This window comes from Pristis pectinata, chromosome 3 (genome assembly GCF_009764475.1).
Source record: "Pristis pectinata isolate sPriPec2 chromosome 3, sPriPec2.1.pri, whole genome shotgun sequence".
Lineage (NCBI taxonomy): Eukaryota > Metazoa > Chordata > Chondrichthyes > Rhinopristiformes > Pristidae > Pristis > Pristis pectinata.
In genome coordinates, this window is record NC_067407.1 from 122,008,318 (window position 1) to 122,035,371 (window position 27,054).

The window sequence follows — 27,054 nt, forward strand, 5'->3', positions numbered from 1 at the left end:
TCCACAGCCTTCTTCTAGGTGAATACAGATGAGAAGTATTCATTTAAGACCTTTCCCACATACTCTGGCTCCATAATTAGATTACTCCTTTGGTTCCTAAGAGGACCCACTCTTTCCCTGGCTACACTCTTGCTCCTGATATACTTGTAGAATGTCCTGGGATTCTCTTATTCTTACTTGCCAAGGTTAGTTCATGGCCCCTTTTTGCCCTAATCTCTTTAAGTTCACTCCTCCACGCTCTATATCCCTCAAGAGATGTACTCAATTCCAATTGTCTATACTTGTCATATGCTCTCTTTTTTTCCTGATCAAGTCTTCAATATCCTTTGCCATCCATGTTGCTAATATTGATTATCAACATTAAGGTTGTTATTAATATATCTGTGGCACTCCACTTGATACACCCTCACCCAAATCTCCACCTAACAAAATGCCTCCTGCTTGCTTTCCTTTTCCTCATTCACAATTTTGTTTTACCTAATATTCTTACAACATGTAGGCACATTGAGAACAGCCCAAGAAATTCTTCCCAGGAAGACTATGTCGTCATAGAGCTTCAGGAGCTATGGGCCCATGTCCAATTTTGCCCCCACAAGGTTAGTCAATGCAGCACACACCAACTTTAAGGAAGGAAGGTTGATTCCATCCCACTCCAGCTTTAGCTACTATCCCCTGTGTAAGAAGAACCTTCAAAGAGAGGTCAACTATGTCCTGGTGACCATAACCTGGACCAGGTTACTGAAGCCCATTTTTGCCCAATTAAAGATTCAACTCACTCACCATAAATGATCCTGCTCTCAGGACTTGTTGGTATGGGAGTACACTCCCTTTTCTCTCTACTCAATCCCATCGTTATTCCCCACCGTCCCCACTTCCTTTGCATTGCCCCAATTAGATTTGCATAGCCAGAGGCAGACTGATTGGCCTCCTATATGCTGTGGCAGTATCAATGAGATCCTGGCACAAATGAGCCTGTATCATCACCCATGGTGGGAGCTCCTCAAGCACAGAATTTAGGTGATTCTTTGCTATTTTCAGGTCTAATAACTCTGGCCCTCTCTGATAGACTTGTAATATTGACAGACAGATCAGATTTGCTGAGAAAAGAAATTAATTCAGGCAAAAGTAAAAATGATAGTAGTTATATAAATTAGAGTTATTGCAATCAGGAAACTGCAAACTGGGCTCCAACTCACAATTACCAGTTCTACATCGTCAAACAAAGTTAAGGTCTAGCCCAGTGTTACTTGATCTATATCACAAGATCAATATACCTACAAATTTCATCAATGTAAAGTATCTTCAAGATTTACATTGCAAAATCCATTTTCTTCTCATCACAAAATCAAAGTTGCTCCAGATTAAGTAGCATTAGACATAGCATGTTACTTTTGACTGTTAGTGACAGGTACTAATATGCTATAGTGTCAGTAATAACATTAAATGAAAAAAAAGTTCACCATCTCAATCACAGCACTTACCTGCACTTTAAAACCTGTATATCACTAACACTGCACAGTGGTACAGCGAGTAGAGCCACTATCTCACAGACCCAGAGACTTGGGTTCAATCCTGACCTCAGATACTGTTTGTGTGGAGTCTGCATGTTATCCTTGTGACTATGTAGGTTTCCTCTGGCAGCTCTGTTTTTCCTTGCACATCCCAAAGACATGCAGAATCATAGGTTAATTGGTGACTAGTAAATTGCTGCTGGTGTTTAGGTGAGTGGCAGAATCTGGGGGAGTTAATGAGAATGTGGGGAAAATAAAATATTGGGATTAATGTAGGATTAGTTGTAGTGAGTGGATAGTTAATGCTTGGCATGGACTCAGTGGTCTAAGGGGCCTGTTTCCATGCTGTATCTCTCTAGAACTAACGATTCCTAATTCCAATGAAAGGTCATCAATTGAAAACATTAGTTTTCCCTTTTCACTGATGCTGCTTGACAGCAGAGCTTTTCCTGCATTTTATGTTTTATTTCAGATTCCCACCATCAACAATATTTTGCTTTAATGCAGGTTGTTTGGGATCCTCGCTCTCCAACTGAAAACTCCAATTAAAATGGCTGTTGGTGGCTGACCAGTGGGAATGGTGCAGAAAGTACTTTGACCACCCTTTAATTTGACCATCCTTTAATATCCCAAAGCTTGGGTGAAAATAAAGGCTGGAGTGCAAGTATAACAAATGGAGACCTAAAATAGAAGAAGGGCAGGGAGGTCCGGCATAAATTATGAAGGAGAAAAAATAGGAATTGGGATTAAAAAGGATTGGAAATCAGTTGCTGGCTCACTTTGATTATTACTAGATATCAGGTGAGTTAAGTGAAGAGTGACAAGTCCAATAAAGACAAACTATATGAACAGCCACTTGCTAGTTTTGCAAGGTACCTTTTACAGTCAATTACAGAGTGGATAGCTTAAAACCAAACTATGCAATTAGGTGACTTCTCTTGCTTTAGGCAGATAATAATGGCCCAAACTTAATTCTAAATAAAGCATTGCATTCTTTGACTGTCAGGGCACTGATATTATGTGATGCATATTCCATTCTTCCACTCCTTCATCCAGTTTCAATGAATGCTACAGAAACTGACAGCCAATACACTGTAACAAGAATTAGTTGGATTTCAAACATCAGTGGCTACATAAGTATATTACCCAATCTATATAAAATAAAAATCTACGGATTTCATTTCAGTGCTCTTTTATGCACTGAAGCTTTATCCTCAATCAGCAGCTTTATCCTCAATCAGAACCACAGCAACTTAGAAAACAATAACATTTGACATTTTGCCAAACATCAGATTAAATGTTGACATTTAATCAGTGTCACCAGGAAATGCATCGGCATAATGTGAACCCAAATAGGGATCCTCGCTGTGTCTATGAACAAGAACCTCAAAGCTGGTCATTCAGGTGTGAAGCAAACACTAAATGCTTACAATATATTTCGAGGGGTGGGAATCACTACAGCTAATGATAGTCCTGGCATCATCCCAATTTGCCAAAGAGTCCAATAACGAGTCTTTTAAAATAATATTAACATTGGACATTTCTGAAAACGGTGCCTGTGATTTATACTCCACAAGAATCAGACTTATTGGGTTTATGAGAAATACAGGTTAGCATGCTTGTGTTTGTGAAAAACAACTTCAGACGGATCATTCCATTGAAATATGTCCACATCTTACTGGTTTAGGTCGGTACTCTCGAAGGAAGGATTTCATGTCTCCCCCTGCCATCAGCTCCAGCAAAATGAAGCGAGGAAGAGCCTGCAGACTAACTCCAATACATCGCACTATGTTCTGGTGGCAGAATTTACTGCAACGGAAGAAGAACACGTTTAGCATCTCAATGAAAAGCATTGACCATTTCATTATTTGACAACAAATAAGCTCAATAGAAGTCTGAGAGAAATGTAGAGACCTAGGACTCAACACCTCCCTCTGTAACTGGATCCTTGACTTTCTAACCAACAGACTGCAATCAGTGAGGATAGGCAGCAATACCTCTGGCATGATTATTCTCAACACCGGTGCTCCACAAGGCTGCGTCCTCAGCCCTCTACTCTACTCCCTATACACTCACAACTGTGTGGCTAGATTCTGCTCTAACTCCATCTACAAGTTTGCAGATGATACCACCGTTGTAGGCCGTATCTCAAACAGAGATGAGTTGGAGTACAGGAAGGAGATAGAGAGCTTAGTGGAATGTTGTCATGACAACAACCTTTCCCTCAATGTCAACAAAACAAAAGGGCTGGTCATTGACTTCAGGAAAGGGGGCGGTGTACATGTACCTGTCTATATCAATGGTGCTGAGGTCGAGAGGGTTGAGAGCTTCAAGTTCCTGGGAGTGAACATCACCAACAGCCTGTCCTGGTCAACTCACATTGATGCCATGGCCAGGAAAGCTCACCAGCACCTCTACTTCCTCAGGAGGCTAAAGAAATTTGGTTTGTCCCCTTTGCCTCTCACCAACTTTCACCGATGCACAATAGAAAGCATCCTATCTGGATGTATCATGGCTTGGTACGGCAACTGCTCTGCCCAGGACCTCAAGAAACTGCAGAGCGTTGTGGACGTGGCCCAGTGCATCACAGACACCAGCCTCCCCTCCTTGGACTCTGTCTTTACCTCTCGTTGTCTTGGTGTAGCAGCCAGCATAATCAAAGACCCCACCCACCTGGGACATTCTCTCTTCTCTCCTCTTCCATTGGGTAGAAGATACAGGAGCCTGAGGGCACATACTACCAGACTTAAGGACAGCTTCTACCCCACTGTGATAAGACTATTGAACAATGAGATGGACTATGACCTCACGATCTGCCTTGTTTTGACCTTGCACCTTATTGCACTGCACTTTCTCTGTAGCTGTGACACTTTACTCTGTACTGTTACTGTTTTTACATGTACTTCATTAATACACTCTGTACTAACTCAATGTAACTGCACTGTGTAATGAATTGACCTGTACGATCAGTATGCAGGACAAGCTTTTCACTGTACCTCAGTACAAATGACAATAATAAACTGATACCAATACCAATTCCATACAAATTAGGAGCAAAGGTTGGCCACTCAGCCCTTGAAGCCTGCTTCACCATTTAATGAGATCTTAGTCAATCTGATATAATGTCAACTCTGCAATTCGGTCAATCCAATGTAATCTTGCATACATTTGTTTATCAAGAATTTGTCTACCTCTCCCTCAAAAATACTCAAAAACTCTGCTTCCACCACCCTTTGAGGAAGAGAGTTCCAAAGATTCATGATCTCCTAGGAGAAAAACTGACTTTATGTTTGTCACAAATGGGTAAATAACAACCCCCAGTTTTAAATTCTCCAAGAGGAAATATCTTCTCCCTAACTACCCTGTCAAGACCTCTTAGGATCTCAAATGTTTCATTCATATCCCTCTCACTCTTCTAAACTGCAGTGGATACAACACCAGCCTGTCCAAACTCTCCTCATAAAACAACTTAACTATTCCAAGTACCAGTCTAGCAAAGCTTTGAACTGCTTATAATGGAATAACATCCTTCCTTAAATAAAGAGACCGCTACAATACAGAACACTCCAAACAAGATCTCATCTATGCCATAGACAACAGAAGCATCCTCTTCCTACTTTTGTATTCCCTTGCCCCAGCAATAAACAATGACATCATTTTACCTTTCCTAATTACTTAAGATCATTAGACATAGGAGCAGAGTTAGGCCATTTGGCCCATCGAGTCTGCTCTGCCATTCGATCATGGCTGATTTATTTTTGTCTCTCAAACCCATTCGCCTGCCCTCTCCCTGTAACCTTTGACCCCCCTTACTAATCAAGAACCTATCCCCCTCTGCTTTAAATATACCCAATGACTTGGTCTCCACAGTCGTCAGTGGCAATGAATTCCACAGATTAACCACCCTCTGGCTAAAGATATTCCTCATCATCTCTGTTCTAAAGGGACATCCTTTTATTCTGACACTGTGCCTTCTGGTCCTAGACTCTCCCACTACTGGAAACATCCTCTCCACGTCCACTCTATCCGGGGCTTTCAATATTCGGTACATTTCAGTGAGATCCCCCTCACCCTTCTAAACTCCAGTGAGTACAGGCCCAGAGCCATCAAATGTTTCTCACACATTAACCTTTTCATTTCCAGGATCATTCTCAAAACCTCCTCTGGACCCTCTCCAATGCCAGTACATCCTTCCCTAGATGTGGGGCCCAAAAATGCTTACAATACTCCAAATGTGGTCTTACCAATGCCTTATAAAGCCTCACCATTACATCCATGCTTTTATATTCTAGTCCTCTCGAAATGAATGCTAATATTGCATTTGCCTTCCTTACTACCGACTCAACCTGCAAGTTAACCTTTAGGGAATCCTGCACTAAAATTCCCAAGTCCCTTTGCACTTACGATTTCTGAATTCTCTCCCCATTTAGAAAATAGTCTACTCCTTTATTCCTTCTACCAAAGTGCATGTCCATACACTTCCCTACGCTCTATTCCATCTGTCACTTCTTTGCCCATTCTCCCAACCTGTCCAAATCCTTCCGCAGAATCCCTGCTTCCTCAACACTACCTGCCCCTCCACCTATCTTTGCATCATCCACGAACTTGGCCACAAAGCCATCAGTTCCTTCGTCCAGATCATTAACATATAATGTGAAAAGTAGTGGACCCAACACCGACCCCTGGGGAACACCACTAGTCACTGGCAGCCAATCAGAACTTACTAGCCTTTTGTGAATTATGCTCTAGATCCCTTTGCACCTCAGAACTCTGCTACCCTTCATCATTCATAAGCTTCTTTTATATTTTTCTGCCAAAATGGACAATTTCACATTTTTCAACATTATATCACTCTATTTGCCAGATCTTTGCTCACTCATTTAGACTCAAAGAGTCATTGAGTTTTACAGCACAGAGACAGAACTTTTTGCCCATCTACACTAATCTATTTTCCCGCACAAGGTCCATATCCTTCTATTTAAGTGCCTATCTAAATGCCTCTTAAGCATAATGATTACATCTGACTCCGCCACCTTTTCTGGCGGTGAGTTCCAGATATCAACCATTTTCCATGTAAAGAGACTTACCCTTTAAATCTCCTTTTAAACTTCTGCACTTGTTGGGATTAAATTTCCTCTGCCAACGCTGTATATCCTGCTGCAGCCTTAGACAACCTTCCTCCCTATCCACAACACCACCAATTTTTGTGTCATCTGTGAACTTAATAATTATTCCTCCTACACTTAACCTATCTGTATCCCTTTATAGCCTTTTCACATCTTACTTCCCTGTTTATTTTGCGTCATTAGCAAATTTAGCAACCATTCTTTTATCCAAGTCATTTATGTAAATTGTGAAAAGTTGCCTACTCTCCTCTTAGCCAGGCAATCTTCGATCCACACTAATATGTTACATCCATCACCTTTGGCATTTATTTCCCAAATAATCTCTGATGTAACATCTAATCAAATGCCTTCTGGGAATCAATTATAGCACAGCAACCGCATGACAGAAATTCAGCAGAAATTTAACTCATCACAGAAAATGCCTGCAGAAATACTCTGCATTCACTTTAATGAAGAAATTTTCCATCAAGATAGAGGGACAAGTGTGCAATTAGATGAAGGTCCAAGCCACTCCCGTTTCACAAACACAATACTAGAACACAAGAAGATAGGAGTAGGAGTAGGTCACTTGGCCTATCGAGCCTGCCCTACCATTCGATATGATCACTGCTGATCTACCTTCTCTCTGCTAGTTCCCCACTGTCTTCATCTCCTGATTTTTCAGTAATTTATCTCTCTCTGTTTTAAATACTTCTAACAGGCTAACCTCCACACCTCTCTGGGGCAGAGAAACTTCCTTCCTTCCCTTATCTCTCGATCCCTCCTACTATGAAGACATAGGTAATTGATTACATCTTTGCTGATAACTTGTCCCAGAAATCTAATACTTTTAATGTGACCACTTCTTGATCACAACTGATTAATTGTGAACTTGAAAATAAATTCCAACCATGCTGAAAAACTTAATCTATTTATATTGAGTCAGTTGTCCCTACCTTCATACTTTGGCTGAAGTTGGGTTATTTTAATGTTTCAATCTCCTAAATCAGATCATTACTCATAAACTAGTAAAGAAAGGAAACCAACAATGGACAGTGGAAAAACCTTGTTGCTGTAAAAGTAGAGACACCGAAAACCATTGCAGATATTTGAGCCAGACGTCTATGCTCACACTGGAGTAAGTGCTGCCCCATTATTAATACTCATTTTAAAACGTTGCAGTTTTGCTTGGATTGCACAACAGTTCCAGGAATCTCCGAAATCATTCCCTTTGAGAGACCAATCTCCAGGCCAATCACTGAATTTGAGTATCTTTCTTAAAAATTCAACCCTTCTTTTACAGAATCAACTGTTATGAAACTATTAGAAATGTTTTTTTTTGTTTAAAGATTTTTTGGTGGCCCTGAAGCCATCTCTTTAGATCTGTTAGAGCTTCCAACAGATGTCCAGAGTCATGGGCTTTCCTTGGCCTCAGTTTATTTATCATGACCCAGCCACCGAAAAGAGTGTTTTCACAGATTCTGCAAGAAGACTAAATTCGATCATGTTGGATTTGTCAACTTCATGGATCATCCTGCCAGCATCTGAAAGAAAGTGTTGGCCATTGTTTTCTTTTGGGGAAGAGTGGATTGGTACGAGAATGAATGAGAAAGAAGAGTAAATGAAGGAAGGCTAAATAAAGCTGTAGTTTAAGACACTGCTTAGCAAAGCAATCTTACTGTTTCCTTTTGTTATTTTCCTAAGGTGATCCTACCTAATTATCAGGGCTTCCATCAGGAAATCCAACTCGTCCTGTTCAGAGCAAACTTCAGGCAATGTCTAAAGAGAAAGAAGATCAGAAAAGTGACATTTATCAACTGAATATAGCATATGTTCCCCAAAAGACCCATGTATATCAATGCACAAGATTACTTGTTGGCTTGCATAATTAGTGACCAAAATGAAGTGCATTCCTGTCTGGGTGATTGTAAAGCAGAATTGCCTGTCATTTGCACCTGGCTTTTACTCCAGTGCTAAAAGCTGTTCAAATTACATCCTCAAGTATATTAACACATTGCCATTCAACAACATCTATAAAGCCTGGTCAGCTTTCAAACAATACCAATCGGCTATAACTGAAATAGTTGACAGTACTTCACACTTTTTGCTTGGTTTGTATTGTAGGTGCCACCAGGTTTAGCTGCCGATATGATCTTTGGAATGGACCCTTAAAATACTGTCTGCGTGCCCTCTATGATGTTGAGGATGGTGTCTGTAAATTTTGTGTGTTGATTATCATTCTTACTAATTGGATGAACAGGTGCTGCCAATATTTGTGTATTGGCAAGAGTCGAAAACCATCTGACAGGATGGTGTTCCTTCTTTGCTGACATTTTCTTTGCATTTCACTCATGCAGCAAGTTGTCAGAACTATAAGACTAAATTTGCTAGCATTGCATAACCTAAGTGTACCATTGGTGAGAAGGTGAAAATTCTTCCATCACCAACATGTGCCTATGACCCGATGTGATTTTGGGTCTGGGATCCTTAGGTCATAGATATGATTCTGGAAGATGCCCCCTGGCCTGGTAAAGAGAGTTTATTAGCAAGAGTAAAGGGTCAAAGGGTTTGCAAGTACATTGGCTGTGCTGACCACAGGACGGTGATTGAACAGGATCTTCAAAAAATGTATCACCCTCCTCTGGTGTCCAAGCAATTCTGGGACGAAGGTGTTTGGGGGAATGGGGGAAGGAAAAGTAAGGTTACTTTCACCGAACATGCTTTGCTGCAACTGAAGAAAGGCCTGTTCAATTAGCTAATTATTGTCATTCACAAATGGTAGAATATTATTGCTCAATTCCAGTGGCTATAAGAACCAATAGAACTCAGAACATGAACCCAACTCACATACACACCTGCTCAGTTTTTCTGTGAAATAAATAGCATATTAATTTAACATATGGTGCACCCTAACATTGCAGCCTATTGTTCAATACAGAATCAGGATATAAAGTCTCATGGAAATTAATCTGTGTTGCACTTGAGGTTTAAGAATTAAATCAGTCTGTCTCTTCTCAGATTTGACATAAGTTTGTCAAAGGTGGATTTTCTAGCTTTCCTCCAACTTAACTACTATTCTTAAAGGAACCATTGGAGATCCCTGATGAGAAAGGAAGTAAATGATTGAGTGCCAAGCAACTGATGGTGGGTGGGTGAAGGGCAGGCAGTTGTTGGCAAGAGGTTTTGCATAATAGAGTTTAGCCAAGGTGGCAACTAACACTACAGCTTATCCATCAACATAGTAGCAACAGATAAATTCCAAGTTCCGATGAAGGGTCTTTGACCTGAAACATTAACTCTGTTTACCTTTCCATAAGTGCTACCTGACTTACCTGTGATTACAAGATTTTCTGTTCTTTTTTTGAACATAGAACAGTACAGCACAGTATGGGCCCTTCGGCCCACAATGTTGTGCTGACCTATAAACCTACTCCACAATCAATCTCACCCTTCCCTCCTACACAGCCCATGACCCTCCATTTTTCTTACATCTATGTGCCTATCTAAGAGTCGTTTAAATGTCTCTATTGTATCAGCCTCTACCACCACCCTCGGCAGTGCGTTCTAGGCACCCACCACTCTCTATGTAAAAGGTCTACCTCTGACATCTCCCCTAAGCTTTCCTCCACTCATCTTAAATGGATATCCTCTGGTATTGGCCTTTGCTGCCCTGGGAAAAGGTCCCTAGCTGTCCACTCTATCTATGCCTCTCATTATACACCTCTATCAAGTCACCTCTCATCCTCCTTCTCTCTAAAGAGAAAAGCCCTAGCTCACTCAACCTATCCTCATAAGACATGTTCTCTAATCCAGGCAGCGTCCTGGTAAATCTCCTCTGCACCCTCTCTAAAGCTTCCACATCCTTCCTGTAATGAGGAGACCAGAAATGAACACAATACTCACTGTGTGGTCTAACTAGACTTTTACAGAGCTGCAACATTACCTCACGGCTCTTGAACTCAATCCCTCGATTAGTGAAGGCCGTACACAATACGCCTTCTTAGTCACCTTGTCAAATTCAAGGCAACTTTGATGGATCTATGGACTTGGACCCCAAGATCCCTTTGTTCCTCCACACTGCTAAAATTCTTGCCATTAACCTTGCACTCTGCCTTCAAGTTTGATCTTCCAAAGTTTATTACTTCACACTTGTCCAGATTGAACTCCATCTGCCACTTCTCCGCCCAGCTCTGCATCCTGTCTATATCCCGTCGTAACCTATGACAACCTTCTACACTATCCACAATACCACCAACTTTCGTGTCATCTGAAACTTACTAACCCACACTTCCACCTCCCCATTCAGGTCATTTATAAAAAAAATCATGAAGAGTAGGGGTTCCAGAACAGGTCCCTGCAGAACACCACTAGTCACCGACCTCCAGGCAGAATATACTCCATCTACTACCAGCCTCTGCCTTTTGTGGGCAAGCCGATTCCGAATCCATGCAGCCGGGTTTCCATGGATCCCATGCCTCATGACTTTCTGGATGAGCCTCCCATGGAGATCCTTGTCAAATGCTTTATTAAAGTCCATATACACCACATCTACCGCTCTACCTTCATCAATTTGTTTTGTCACCTCCTCAGAAAACTCAGGCTCGTGAGGCATGACCTGCCCCTCACAAAGCCATGCTGACTATCCCTAATAAGACTATGCTTCTCCAAGTGCTTGTAAATCTTGTCCCTAAGAATCCTCTCCAATAGTTTGCCTACCACTGACATAAGACTCACTGGTCTATAATTTCCCAGGATTATCCCTATTACCTCTCTTGAACAACAGAACAACATTTACCATCCTCCAGTCCTCTGGTATCACTCCTGTGGCTAGGGAGGATGCAAGGATCATCATCAACACCCCAGCAATCTCTTCCTTCACTTCCTGTAGTAACCTGGGGTATACCCCATCTGGCCTCGGGGATGTTTTTCAGAAGCTCTAGCACTGCCTCTTTTGTTACCTCGACCTGCTCCAGCACATTAGCCGGTTCTACACTGACCTCACATCCGTCTAAGTCCCTCTCCCTGGTGAACACTGAAGCAAAGTATTCATTAAGGACCTCCCTACCTCTTCCACCTCCAGGAACATGTTTCCCCCTTTATCCCTGAACAGTCCTGCCCTCACCCTAGTCATCCTCCTTTCTTCATGTACGTGTAGAATGCCTTGGGGTTTTCCTTAATACTACTCACCAGGGCCTTCTCATCTCCTCTTCTAGCTCTCTAGTCCCTTCTTAAGCTCCTTCCTGCCTACCTTATACCTCTCAAGATCCCCATCTGCTTTTTGCTTCCTAAACCTTAAGTATGCTTCCTTTTTCCTCTTGACTAAATGTTCCACCTCTCTTGTTAACTATGGTTCTTTCACCCTACCATCCTTTCCGTGTCTCAGGACAAACCTATCTATAACCACATGCAAGTGGTCCATAAACAACCTCCACATTTCTGCTGTGCATTTCCCTGAGAACATCTGTTCCCAATTTATGCACCCAAGTTCCTCCATAATACCCCAATTAAAAACTTCCCCATACCGTCTGCTCCAATCCTGAAGGTCAGGGAACGCTCACCCACTGAGAGGTCTGCCACCTGACCAGGTTCATTGCCTAGTATGAGATCCAGCATGGCCTCTCCTCTAGTTGGTCTGTTCACATAGTGTATCTGCCAGCCTAGTTTAAACCCTCCTTGACAGCTTGAGCAAGTCTGCCTGCAAGGACATTGGTCCCTCTGACTTCAGGTGTAACCCATCCCTTTTGTACAGGTCATACCTTCCCCAGAAGAGATCCCAATGATCCACAAATCTGAAACCCTGCTCCCTGCACCAACTCTTCAGCCACGCATTTGTCTGCCATATATTCCTATTCTTATCCTCACTGTTCCGTGGCACAGGCAGCAATCCAGAGGTTACTACCCTTGAGGTCCTGCTTTTTAGCTTCCTTCCTAACTCCTTATATTCAATTTTCAGGATTTCATCCCTTATTCTATCTATGTCATTAGTACCAATGTGTACCATGAATTCTGGCTGCTCACCCTCCCCCTTAAGAATGCGTGGACTCGATCCAAGGCATCTCTGATCCTGGCACCTGCGAGGCAACATACCATCCAGGAGTCTCGTTCTCGCCCACAGAATCTCGTGTCCCCTATTACTACTGGTCTCCTCTTCTCCCCACTTCCCTTCCGAGCTACAGAACCAGACTCTGTGCCAGAGACTTGGCTGCTGTGGCTTTCCCCTGGTAGATCATCCCCTCCAACAATATCCAAAACGGTATACTTGTTATTGAGGGGAATGGCCAGATGGGTACCCTGCACTGACTGTTTATTCCCTTTCCCTCTCCTGACGTTCACCCAGTTACCTGCATCTTGCAACCTAGGTGTGACTGCCTCCTGGTAACTCCTGTCTATCATCTCCTCAGTGTTCCGAATGATCCGGAGTTCATCCAGCTCCAGGTCCAGTTCCCTAACGTGGTCTGTAAGGAGCTGCAGCCGGATGCACTCCTCGCAGGTGCAGTCATCAGGGACACTAGAAGTCTCCCTGACTTCCCACATCCTGCAAGAGGACCACTGTGCAATAAGAAAGAAAGAGAACTTAGCAGAACCTCACCTTAGCCTCCGCTCACTTACTCCACCCCTTCACGCTGAAGGCTTTTAAACCAAAGCCTCAGCTCCGCACTCCAACACTGGCCCACTCCAAGAATGGCTGCTCTGCTTGACCCTACCTTATATTTATTGGCTGCTGCCAATGAACTAACTAGCTAATCAATTAAATCATTTTGGATAAATTCTTTGTCACAGTAACAAATGGGAGCTTAAAATAGAATAATAGAACAGTACAGCACAGGAACAGGCTCTTCAGCCCACAATGTCTGTGCTAACCATGATGCTAAATTAAACTAATCCCATCTGCCTGCACATGGTCCATATCCCTCCATCCCCTGCCTGTTCATGTGCCTGTCTAAAAGCCTCTTAAACATTGCCATCATATCTGCTTCCACCACCTTTCCTGGCAGTCCGTTCCAGGCACCTACCGCTCTCTGTGTGGAAAACCTACTTCGTAAGTCTCCTGTTAACTTTTCCCCTCTCACCTTAAAGGTATGCTCTCCGGTATTTAACATTTCCATCCTGGGAAATCTGACTATCTACCCTATCAATGCCTTTCATAACTTTATATACTTCTATCAGGACGCCCCTCAGCCTCTGACGCTCCAGAGAAAATAATCTAAGTTTGTTCAACTTCTCCTCATAGCTAATACTCTCTAATCCAGGCAACATCCTGAAAGTGAAGAGAAAATGATGAAATCATAGTTGGTTGCTTTCATGTGGGAAATTTTGATCCTGAGGCAAGAGTTCATGATCTCCCAGGAAAGAATCACGCTGACTATGGAAGAGTTAGGAGACTGGCTTAGTTGATGAAATCAGTCCTTACAATTTGCATCCTGAAGTATGCCATCAGCACTCAAGGCAATCTGTTTCCCTTACATTATTACAGAACAGATTGCAAACATTAGATTATGAAGAAAAAAAACTCATACTGTTATGGTTTACAGCCACGGTGGTTTTCGATATTTTAACCAATATTAGTCATTTTCTAAATTCTTTATTGCTGGGAAATGAGGAAGTGCATTCTTAAAACATTTCACTTCCTACCAAAACAAATGAGTTTCGGATAATAACCACAATGTGATTTTTGAAAGGTAATATCAGTGCAGCCATTATCAAAATGAGCAGCCCAGAGTCAACACTGTTTACAAATGCCTCAGTAAATTCTACCATTAAACTTACACTCAAATCTAATGGGAAGAACTTTTATAACCATGAAATAAAACAAACGAGCTTATTAAAAACAAAACAGTTTTGTTTCACATCAGCAATGTAAAGAAAAGCACTATTAATCTGAAACTCTATTTTGTTTTAATCAGCAATTTATATTAGAAATACCTTCCTTAATGCTTTCAAGCAAAAGTTCTTGCTGTATGTAAATTCAACTATGCATTTATAACATTATTCTGAAATTGATTAATTTCAATCGCCCCACTTTTCTCCATTTTCCTCTGGAATGTATAAGCCTAAAATCTCTAAATTCATGGAGACATAAATAGGTGGGAAATTACAGACAATCTGTCTGTCACTTTCTGATTACGTGCTGAAGGAAAACAGGATACCTGGACACCAGCACCTACTGGGTTTCCTTTCAAAAGAACATCCTTAATGGGGTCAATATGCAAGTGGTCATACTCTGAACCCAGACAATAACATTTTATAAAGCTGTTGTTTCATAAAACAGCATCCAGATCCTATCCACATTTATTGGCTCAAGACCGCATGATTCATTTGAATGAGTGCATTAGTTTCAGTACTGCTTGGATGCCAGTTGGGCTGGTGGGTATTTTGGAGGGGATAAAGAGTTTAGAGAGTTTAGAGAGTATGCATTATGAGGAGAGGCTAAGGGAGCTAGGGCTTTACTCTTTAGAGAGAAGGAGGATGAGAGGAGACATGATAGAGGTGTACAAAATATTAAGAGTATCTATTCCACTGTCTAGAGTGGACAGCCAGTGCCTCTTTCCCAGGGCACCAATGCACAATACAAGAGGGCATGGCTTTAAAGTAATGGGTGGGAAGTTCAAGGGAGAAGTCAGAGGAAGGTTCTTTACCCAGAGAGTGGTTGGGGCATGGAATGCGCTGCCTGGGGTGGTGGTGGAGGCAGGTACATTGATCAAATTCAAGAGATTACTAAATAAGCATATGCAGGAATTTAAAATAGAGGGATATGTGGGAGGAAGGGGTTAGATAGTCTTAGGCGAGGTTTAAAGGTTGGCACAATATTGTGGGTTGAAGGGCCTGTATTGTGCTGTACTGTTCTATGTTCTATGTAAGATACTGTTCACGTAATCATTTCATTGCGAAGAAGAACCAGGTGTGCCAGACAAAGAGGGCTTTTTAAGTTATTGCCAGTGGAATTACTGTCAGACTAAGAGCCCGGCAGGTGAATGAATGGAATGAGTTTGAACTTGGGGAAATTGTATCTACCAACCAGTTGCACTCTTTTTTGATGAATGGGGCAAATGCAGGAAGCTCCTTCATCCAGTTCCAGCAGAGTCAACGGTAAACACTGAGCTTGTGCTGAAATCTGCCATAACTGAGCCTTGTCCAAAAATCTACCCTAAAGATCCAAAAGATTTTGGCTAGGAGTGACTAAGATGGACCAGACTTTAACAAATACAACTCACACTAACACTGTCTTTATATGCCCTGTGCATGTCACTGGAGTTAGAATCACCACAGGTTTTAGGCCATCCTACATGCTATCAGATTTGTTGTAGCCTATCTAATACTACACCTCTGACATCAAGCACATACAAATCAATGACAAAAACAAATGGACAATAGTTTCCGCTTTCTGTCATTATCTATTTCCTTTAACTAAATTACCATAGCATTTCATGGAATCTGTCCTGAAGGCATCTTCTGACTGAAACAAAAGCCAAAACGTTAGATGGACAGTAATTTGTTGACCTTCCAAGCTTGGTGCAACATTAAAAAATTGAGTGCGTTTTTCATTTAGTGGCTTGGAAGTGGAGTGGTGATGGGAGAATGTAAGCTCAGGTGCAAATTCATGCAAGTCGATCTTCACCACAACTAAGCCAACAGTGATATTCTGTTGGCTCTTTATGACCAGCTTCAAGATGTGCTAACTCTTCTACTACTTAAAAGGCAGCAAGGTATAGTGTAGCGGTTAGCATAACGCTATTACAGCGCCAGCGATCGGTGTTCAATTCCCGCGCTCTCTGTAAGGAGTTTGTACGTTCTCCCTATGACCACGTGGGTTTCCTTTGGGTGCTCCGGTTTCCTCCCACATTCCAAAGACGTACGGGTTAGTAGGTTAACATGCTTGTAATTGGGTGGTGCAGGCTCATTGAGCCGGAAGGGACTGTTACTGAGCTGTATAAATAAAGTTTTTAAAGTTTTAAAAGTTTAAAAAGAAAGGTTGAGTTTGAACATCTGTGCAATTTGAACAGGTGTTGTTCTTGGAGAGTGAACTTCACAATCAGTGGACATCAGAGGTTCCAAGGCTTTTCTTCATTTTGTTTCACAACTATACAGAACAGTTTTGTTGCCTTTTTTATTAGCTTTAATTACATTTATTTGTGAAAAATAATATATTTTTATTAAGATATTCCTCTAGCTATATGTAACATTTTTGGAGAATATATGGTGCCCAAATATTGGGCTGGATCTTTCTTTAAGTGTGAACCAAATGGCAGCAATACCAGCACCTGCCTGTAGATTTCCCCAGGCTAGAGTTGATGACCTCCCATGCACAAGTATTTGTTGTGAATAAGCTACTCCCTTTGATGCAAGCAGCATGCCAACTTCACATTGTCCATGAATTTTTCCCCCAGTGATGATCTCTTCCCACAGCATTCCTTTCTTCCATGCTCCCCCTCCTCTGCCATCATGCCTCTAATTCTTTTCCATTCCTAACCCCCCCCACCCTTTTCCCAGTAAAACTCTTGGAGATCTCAAGCAGCTTTTATCGGTGATTTTTTACCAAGGGGATCAGTTGTAAGTTGTGGCCTACTTTTGTGTCATGCTTGAGCAGAAGCATGTGTGGTAAGAAATTAAAGAATTGTAACATGGTGGAAAGGCTTAGAGTCAGCATTTGGAAATGTTTCATAAAGGACACACATTGTGCGATAATTATATGAGCCATCTGGTAAACATGATGTTATGCTGTTTTACGTTGGCAGCTTCTTTAAGATGTACTGTTTTTCCCTACATCACTCTGCAGCCCATAAGGGCACAATTGACTCTGCTACTTCTGGTCACCATCTATTGCCAGGCACAACTTTAGGGAGATTACTTTAATAGTCTAAGCAGGGTAAACTATAGCTGCATTTTATTTCAGATTTCCAACAACTACAATGTTTTTTTAAATGGTAGCTACGTGTTTTGGTGATGAAATGGGCCTTTGGGAATTGCCCTGGCCTATCGTACGTCAGGGGACTTCATTTCTCTGCATCTTTTTTCAGGAAAGGTTGCAATAATTTGGTTCTTGAATCAACCTGAAGAACCCCAATCACGACCCCAGACTGACAATTTTAACCACTTTGCCCTACAATGGACTTTGTTCTTTTTTGTTTCAATTGTGTTCTTTCTTGTAAAAGATGTGTATAATTTATGTTTATGTTTTTCTTGTGAATGTTGCACATCTGACACTAAGTGCCTGTGATACTGCTGCAAGTAAGTTTTTCATTGCACCTGTGCATACATGTACTTGTGCATATGACAATAAATTCGACTTTGAAAATAAATTTCACCCATTTCAAGCGTGTAAAATAGATGTTGTGATTTAACCCAAAGCCTAAACCTGGGTCACCAAAAACAATCCTAAAATGGGACAAAATCACCTTAAGAAATTACTTTCCCATTTTTCACCTATTTATAGGTGGTAGAATCCAACCTGCCTGTCAACAGAAGGCAGTGGCTGAAAAGTTCACATCTGCTCCTTTATTTGCCCATTGCCTGCTGGGTAACAGCTAGTGCCATTAGTGTAAATCCTCCATGGCAGTAACACAGTCCATCATTAAAAGAAGGTGGTGGTGCAAGAAGGAAAGACAAAGATGAAAAATAACAGAAGGAGTGGCGGTAAATGGAGAGGGGGAAGAATGGTGGAAAATTGGGAGGACAGGTGAAATAGTGCACTATTAGGGCCCAGTCACTCCACGTAGTACAAGCTAAACTAATAGGGCTAACAAACAATCTGCTGGAGGAACTCAATGGGTCAAGCAGCATCTGTAGGGGGAGAGGAGTTGTTGATATTTGGAGTTGAAACCCTGCATCAGACATAGGGCTAAAGGTCGACAAGTCCCTGCATCTGATGTCTTAAAAGGAAGTGGCTACAGACATATTAGATGTACTGGTTCTAATCTGCCAAAATTCCCTGGATTCTGGACAGGTACCAGGTGATTGGAAAAATACAAATGTAACATCAGTCTTTAAGAAAGGTGGGAGATGGAAATCAAGAAACTATGGATTAAAAAGCCTAACATCTGTCATTGGGAAAATGCTGAAATCCATTATTAAGAAAGACAATTAGAAAATCATAAGATAATTAAGCAGAATCAACAGGAAAGGTAACCATGTTTGACAATTTGCTCGAGATTGTTGAGGATGTAAAAAACAGGATAGATAAAGGGAAACTGGTAGATGTAGTGTATTTAGATTTCCAGAAGGCATTTAATGAGATGCCACATAAAAGGTGTACAAAATAAGAGCACACAGGGTTGGGGGGGGTGGGGTGTAACATAATTCCATAAATAGGGGAGTGGCTAACCAACAAAAAACAGAGACTTGGGATAAATAGGTCATTTTTGGATTGGTGACCTGCAGCTGGTGGACTGCCGTAGGATCAGTGCTGGACCCTCAACTATTAGCTATCTATATTAGTGAATTAAATGAAGGGATTGAATGTACTATAGCCAGGTATGCTGATGTTGGGTTAGCAAGTTGTGAGGAGAGCATAAGATACCTTCAAAGAGAGAAAGATAGGTTAAATGCACAGGGGGAGAAAGATGGCAGATGGAATAAAATGTGAAAAAAATGTGAGGTTATCTACTTTGGAAGCAAGAACGAGAAAGCAAATTATGATTTGAATGAAATGAGACGACAAAATGTTGTGGTACAAGGGGATCTTAGTGCATGAAACACAAATAGTTATCAGGCATGTACAGCAAGTAATTAAGAAGACTAAAAGAATGTTGGCCCTGTTGCAAGAGGTGTGGAATATAAAAGTAGGGATGTTTTGCTGTAACTTTACAGAGCACTGGTGAGGTCTGGAGGACTGTATATAATTTGGTCAGTGTACCTAAGGAGGGATGTATTTACATTGGAGGTAGTGCTTCGTTAGGTTAAGCACATTGGTCTAAACTCATTAGAGTCTATGGAAATGATAGGTGATCTTAATGAAACATGCAAGATTCTGAGGAGGATTGATATGGTGGATGCTGAGGGGATGTTTCACTCAGTCAGGTTATCTAGAACAAAGAACTGTGGAGTGCTGTGACTGAATATATTCAAGATGGAGACTGATGGACATTTGAACTTCTTAGGAATCAAGGGGCATGGGCAGAAGGCAGAAAAATGGGGTTGTGGCCAAAATTGGATTAGCCATGATCTCATTGAATGGTGGAGCGGGCTTGAAGGGTTGATATGTTCTTATGTTCTCACAGGCCACTATGATGATCAGGGCTAGAGATTACAGTAACTGGAACAGAGGTGCGCAGTACAGAGATCCTGTGATCTTTATCAGTGTTTACTGTGTGAAAAAGTGCAGCAGATGGAAATCAATATGGGGACAGCATGCTTATAAAATTGATGTCCCAGCATGAAGCCCCTAAATCAAGCATGATGTCTGACTTGCAGCATTGTAGGCTCCTGGTTTTATAGTGAATGAGAACAAAAGATAAAAGATCGTCACCTTTTGGTCCACTTACTTGTCTGCAAGTCAAGAGTGTGGGCTGTATACGAATGATGACTGGGAAATTATGCAACCAGTTAAAACACACGCAAATGATGTTAAGGTCTGATTTACACATAAAAAGAAGGCACAAATGTTATTTTTTCTAATCTATTTCTTGGGCTATAATGTTTAACAGAACTAGAAAGCAATACGGCTTCATGCTAACAATGAGAAAATATCAGTGAAGTGAGTGTAACAAAGAGTATATAAAATATAGCTGTGTCTGTGCTGTCTTATAGCAGACTAATTAACCTGCCTATCTTCACAAGATCACCAGATAATTACAGTTGAGGAAGGCCAGTGAGATCAAGTAATTCATCCATCCAGAGAACTCTTAACATCTTCTACTCAGCATTTAATTTTTCTTTGAATGATTGGCTTCTTAAATGATTAAACAACTTTGTTGCAAGAAAGAAATATATTCCCTCATGGACAGAAACCATTCCTTTTCCTGTAATTTGCAGACACCATAAACACAGCGAGGGACTGGCTTCACCAGGGAAATCCATTCTCCATTACCGTTCTATTATGGAACATTGTTTACACAACAGAGGATATTAAAACATAATCTTTCTTAGAAATTAATACATTTATCTGGTGAACATTTGTCCTGTCAGTTTTAAGTAATTTTAGACACTCAGGGACAAGCACCACTAAATCAAATGTTATCTGTTGAGTAACGTTTTAATCTTCTTTACACTGCCGAGAATAATTTGCCTTTGCTTCAACCTAAGCCCCACTATGGCATGAGCATGCTGTTTACCCTAGCTGTCTCAATTGGATTCACATTCAGGCTCCAGAAGTGAAAAGATGGTACAGTAACCCACGCTATCTCAATCTAAAGACAGAATGAAAAAGCATGTCCAACTGCTGAACATTGCTGTGAAAGAAATGTACAAGTATTTTTGAGAACATCGATGAAAACAGAAATCATCAATCCTAGCTGATGCTAGATTGCAGTCTCCTACAGAATAAGCAGAAATCATCACATGTAATGTTGCAACAATTGTGGCACTCGCATCTTCATGATGAGTTTTCAAAAGCATTTTCCACCACGTTTAACTCATCATTTTCAGAGAAAGAAAACAGCACAGTAAAGCACAAGCAGCTTGCCCCTTGACTCCTTAGGGAAATTATTACTTAATGGCATACTGTTGATATAAGAAAGTGCTTGGCAAATACTTTTTGCTTGTGTGGGAGAGACCAGAAACCATGCCCAGTAATGTCACACACAAATGACATAAAGGTGTTTCAACAAAAACATTCTGGAACATTTTCACAACTATATTGTCTCTTGACAACAGGAAAAGTGCACTACAGAATTAGTGTAGCTCAAAAGCCCTTAGAAAATAACATGAACATACTAAATGCTGAGTTGTTGCACTTTCAGAATTTATGACCTCTATGGTCACAGCGTGTGATTAAAGATACTGGCACATGTTTCTTACCTTGACAGCAACCTGCAGAGGGCTGGGTTCACCAGGAATGCCTGTCACCTGGCCTTCATATACTTCACCGAAGGCTCCATGGCCCAGGCCACTGTGAAGGGAATGATTATGTCAGCACTTGTCTGTCCAATCAATAATCCACCATTCACAAAATTGAAGCTATGCCCCTCAAGCTATGCTACAATAGTGGCAACCTTCTCAATCCAATTAGAATGAGGGTATCAATAAGTGATCTAATATTACAATACGGAATTGCAAGACTGAAACATATTATAAACCCTTTAAATGAACAAAGCTATTTTTATTTTTAGAGTATGCTTGCACTGAAGTGTCACAATCTTTAAAGTAAAATGAATAAATGTCATTTTGAATGGCAATGCTTAGACATCCAGCAACAGCACATATAGGTTTAGGAAACTACTCCTCTGAATTCAGATATTTAATTTAAATTATTTGATTGCTCAATTTTTGGCATTAAGTTTCCAATTTGCTGCACAATTTACATTTCTTAGTTTAGATTACTAGGTAATTCAAATAGTTTGTGAAAAAATTGACTGAACTATGAGAAGTGGAGGTGAATGATTTTACACCTGACAATAAATTCTCCATGCGGGAAAATGCAATTATTTACTTTAATCTAATAATCTGCTTGGGATAAATCTATTACTACTGACAAATAACCAGGCCTATATCAGTAGAAAGTTTAAAGGAAAAAGAATGAATGGTTGCAGTGGCAATCTCTTTGTCGCAGATAGGGCAATCGGTAGGGGTACAGACCACCCTTGCCCCCAGCCCCACATTAGAATAACCTGTAAACTCGTTAAGGACATGTACAAATGTTCACACAGGTATTAGATGAGTGTGTTTAACAGTCCTCTCTAAAAGTGGTTATATTTTGTTTATTTTCTACTGCACAGTGAGCCCAAGGTATCATGCATGATAGAAAAGGGTTACTTGGTCAGAAGTTCCTGGTTGGCAGCACTTCATTCTGATTATGGACCAGAAGTCATTGGTGGCAATATTCAGACCAGATGCACTTCTGACAATGAGCCTTTGGACTACTCTATGGAGTATTACACCTCACATGTTATAGAGAATGCACAGTTACTTCTGTTCCATGAGGAGGGAACAAAATTGGGAATTTTTCAGTCAGAAACTGATGATGATTTTCTTGTGACAACTAAAGAGATTGCCAGGGCCACACCTTGTTGGGGTGGAGGAAATCAGAGATGGAAGCCAGTGAAGAGATCAGAGCTTTCTGGAGAAGGCAGAGTTGCTTGAAGTAGGGCCACAGAGTGGTGATTTTTGACATACTGAAGGGTGTCCACACTCAGCACATGGGAACTTGTGGCCAGAGACAACGTGTACTAGCCTAGGAATGAGCAGCATATTGAAAATCTGATAAAGTGATGGTGTTGGGATTGGAAGTCACAGCCACCCACAGCTCCAGTGTAAATGTGGAAGTGACCAGCTAAGATCCTCAAGCTGGTGCATGTTGACTTGGATTATCTCCTCAAACTAGTTGGAAGTGTTGCTGCTCAAGTCATGCATCTGTACAGAACAGCTGTAGAGGCTCAGTAGTCAGCTTTTGAAACACCTGCCTTCCTGAGCAACTCATTTCTGATGATGGTCCATATTCACTCAAAATGGGATCCAGGATCATTTAATGCCCCTATACCATCCACTGCCTAATGGGAAGGCTAAACTTTCAGTCTGCACATTAAGGGAAACAATGGAGCCATAGAGGGTCTAAGTGGCCCATGAGTTATTGGCTTGAATTGTTTCTGCGTATATTAGGATTGCCCCTCATTCAACCATGAGGAACTCCCAGCTGAGCTGCTGATGGATCAGTGGTTGGGGAAATGCTTGAATTTGGTGCAGCCTAACTTTGAAGGAAAAGAAGAGGTAGAAGAGGTGTCACAAATCAAAAGATCAAGAGAGATGGTTTCAAGTGAGAAACACAGTTAGAGTACCGGGTCATGGGGGGGGGGGGAGGGGGGTGGTTATCAAGATGGAGCCATAGAAAGATCATGGAAGCCAAGAACTACATGGTGAAGATGGGTAACAGAAGTCCAAAAGTTTGTGTAGTTCAGTTAGACATATGATACTCAAGAAGTTGGTGATTGAAAACATGTGCAGGACAAACCAACAATTTGAACCATGCGATTGGGTCTGTGATGCCACCACTGCTGGACAAGACATGGGTCAGAAGTTGCAGACCAGAAGCTCAGTGGATGACACACAACCCACAGGAGCAGGGTAGGGTTGGGGCAGCTGGGGTGGAAATTTCAGGAATGACAAAAGCTCCTTCAATGTTGAGAAGATCTTAGAGATTAAGAGACCAGGAAATCAAGTGAATTTGTAATTGGTTCAGCTGATGGCTGTGTTCACAAATGTAAATGTATAACTTACGAAGGTGTTCCTGGATTGGAAACACCACCTTTATTCAAGGGAAAAGAAACACCTCTACAGGCACTAGAAGGTATAAATCCAGCAGAAAATATTGGACCTAAAGAACTGATGATGGATTCAGAGGGCGCAAGAGGCTTAACAACTTGCTGAACCATGACAAATGTGGGTTCATCAGCACTGTAAAAGCCATCGGCATCAAAGTCCAAACACAAGGTCACTTGAGAGCCAAGAATGGGGGTCAGAGACAGAGTCAACATGCACTGAAAGGAAGACTTAGAAGATATGTGTACATAGCTGATAGTTTATAATGCATGTATTTCCTTTTAAAAGAGAAGCAGTGTAGTGTATATATAGTGCAAGAGTACATTTAAGTACTAAGTTTACCACATGGTATAAATTTGATACATTGTTGTGCAAGCCAGTCCCATTGGTTCTGAGTTTAAAAACATAGAAATAGAAACACAAGCAGGCCATTCAGCCCCAAGTTCATTCTATGTATTTAATAAGATCATGGCTGAATAAAACTCAGCAGCTAAACCTCTACACTGAAATATTTCTTGAGAAAACTCACCAAGGGAAACAGTAAAATTGTCAAGTTGATCCATGAAAAGCGTACTGGCTTGGAAGACTTTTCTAAGAATTTATGAGGATGTTGCCTGGACTCGGAGGCCTGAGTTGCAAGGAGAGGTTGCGTAGACTATGACTTTATTCCTCTGAATGTAGGAGATTGAGGGGTGACCTGATAGAGGTGTATAAGATCATGAGAAGTATAGACAGGGTGAAAGCACATAGTCTTTTTCCCAGGGAGGGGGTGCTAAAAACAAGAGGGCATAGGTTTAAGGTCAGAGGCAAGAGATTTAAAAGAGACATCGGGGCAGCTTCTTCACACAAAGGATTGTGTGTATTTGGTATGAGTTGCCAAAAATAGTGGTTGAGGCAGGCACATTAGCAATATTTAAAAGCCATCTAGATAAGTACATATATAGGAGGAGTTTAGAGGGTTCTGGGCCAGACACAGGCAGATGGGACTAGCTCGGTGGGCCACACAGTTGGCATGGACGAGTTGGGCCGAAGGGCCTGTTTCCATACTGGATGACCTATGACTTAAGATTCTCTTCCTATTTCTTTTTTTTTTGTTTCCCTGAAAAATTAATTAACTCACACCAGAAGCAGCCACCTTGAACTGAACCCAGGGAAGAGAAGGTCCCCTCAGCAGCGTTATCCCAGCTATGGCAAGTGACAAGTTTGCACGTTGAAGCCTGGAGATTTACCTCCTAAACCTCACTTACAGATGCAAGGTGGGAATCTCACCTGAGGAATCAATGGTGTGCAGTTGGAGGCTGTTCTGGGCATCAAGAAGGAATAGTGAATGGTACAAGGTAACTCCATTGGAGGTAAAACCAGAAAATGCTGGAAACACTTAGCAGGTCAGGTAGACCCCTTGCCTTCAATCTGTTTCTCCTTCCACAGATGCTTGTTTGACTTTTTGAATGTTTCTGGCATTTTCTGGTTTTATTTCAGGTTTCCAGCATTTGAACTCCATTGGAAGACTTGGGGGAGGGAAATCTGCTACATTGCTCTTGCTACTAGTTCAGAAGGAAACTTAAAAATGATCAAAACTTCACCTTGATAGAACAGCAGAAATGGAAGCAGGAGTAGGCCAACTAGCCTTATACCTGCTCTGCCATTCAATAAGGTCAAGGCAGATTTTTTTTTACTAAAGATTCACTACACTGAGTGAAAAAAATTATTTTCATCTCGATGTTCAATGGTCAACGGGGTATTTTGAGACTGTGACCTCAATTCTAGACCTGGGAACATTAACTCTGCATCTATCTTTTCAAGCTCCTGAAGAATTTTGTACATTTCAATACGATTACCTCTCATACTTCTAAACTCAAGAGAGAATAAGCCTAGTCTCCTCACACAAGTCTGCCAGAATCAATCTTGTGAACCTTCGCTGTACTCCCTCAATTGCAAGTATATCCTTTGTTGTAAGGGTTTACTGCTTTCAACAAAGGATATTCTTTTGGGAGCTCTTCCTCTGGTATATGCCTTTGTAAGCAGCAGTACTGAAAAGCCTACAGACACTACAGTAACAAAACAAAAAAAATATACTTGGAGATTAGAGCTAGGTGGCCAGGATAAATAAACACACAATGCTCTGATTAAAAGGGCGAGAATGCAACTCAGAAACTCCCAGTTAACAAAACAAAGGTTTCGGCTCATCCACTGGGATCCATTTTTCAGATTGGAGTAGGATGCAATGCATAAGATGATTAGATAATTAAATGTTAAGATAATCACAAAAGATGCATCTAACTGAGTTAACTTTCAGCTTCTAATTATTGGGCACATGCCAGCTCCTAAGAACTGGTCCCATTCCCTTGCTATTTATCCTTCTGCTTTTTTTTGTTATACATCTGTTACAAATATTAATCAACTTTGTTTTTTTCCAAGTTATTATGGATTTGAGTTCCACTCTTGTTTCTGATACTATCTTAGCCTCCGGCTTAAATATCTCCTGTGTAAAACAAAAGTCTTAAGTTGTCCCTTTTGTTCTTCTATTGATGATCTTGAATTTATGCCATTGTGCTACTCACCTTTTGCTCAAAGGAACTGAAAGAACTCTTTACTTGTTTAAGCATCTATTCTAAATTGGTTTAAATGTGTAAAGACATCCAGTTTGAGGCTCTTAGTTAAAACAGGGGCCAGAATTTAATGTCACAGGTACACCTGATATTCAGTCTTATGCTTGCTTCTCATTCTGCAAAGGGCACACAGAGCTCATTGACCAATTGCAAAGAAGGTTTCAGCCTCTAGTAGCATTGCTCAGGTAACTGAGGAAGGAATACAACCAGGCAGCAAGTTGATATTCATTGCAGAAGGAGGCCATTCAACCTATTGAACCCTGCTCGCCTGATTCACTTTCAGCAAAGTGATATTTAAAAAACTTTTCTTGTTGCTTGTAGCTCAAGCAAGCTTCACTTCCTGAGGATAATCAGTGCTGTCCTAATAAAAAAACAATCTTGCATGGTTTGCCTTACATAGGTAGTAGTGCTCTGATCTGTGTA

General features: G+C 41.2%; 1 protein-coding gene across 1 annotated transcript in view; it reads right to left on the bottom strand.

Moving 5' to 3' along the window:
- The window catches only part of LOC127568015 (ALK tyrosine kinase receptor-like), a 257,341-nt gene that overhangs the window by 36,483 nt on the left and 193,804 nt on the right, over positions 1–27,054 (bottom strand). The window contains exons 12-14 of the mRNA XM_052011262.1: positions 21,569–21,659; positions 8,331–8,395; positions 3,191–3,320 (exon numbers count right to left, since the gene is read on the bottom strand). Of these exons, the coding sequence (XP_051867222.1) occupies positions 3,191–3,320; positions 8,331–8,395; positions 21,569–21,659 (286 nt within the window). The remainder of the gene's footprint in view (positions 1–3,190; positions 3,321–8,330; positions 8,396–21,568; positions 21,660–27,054) is intronic.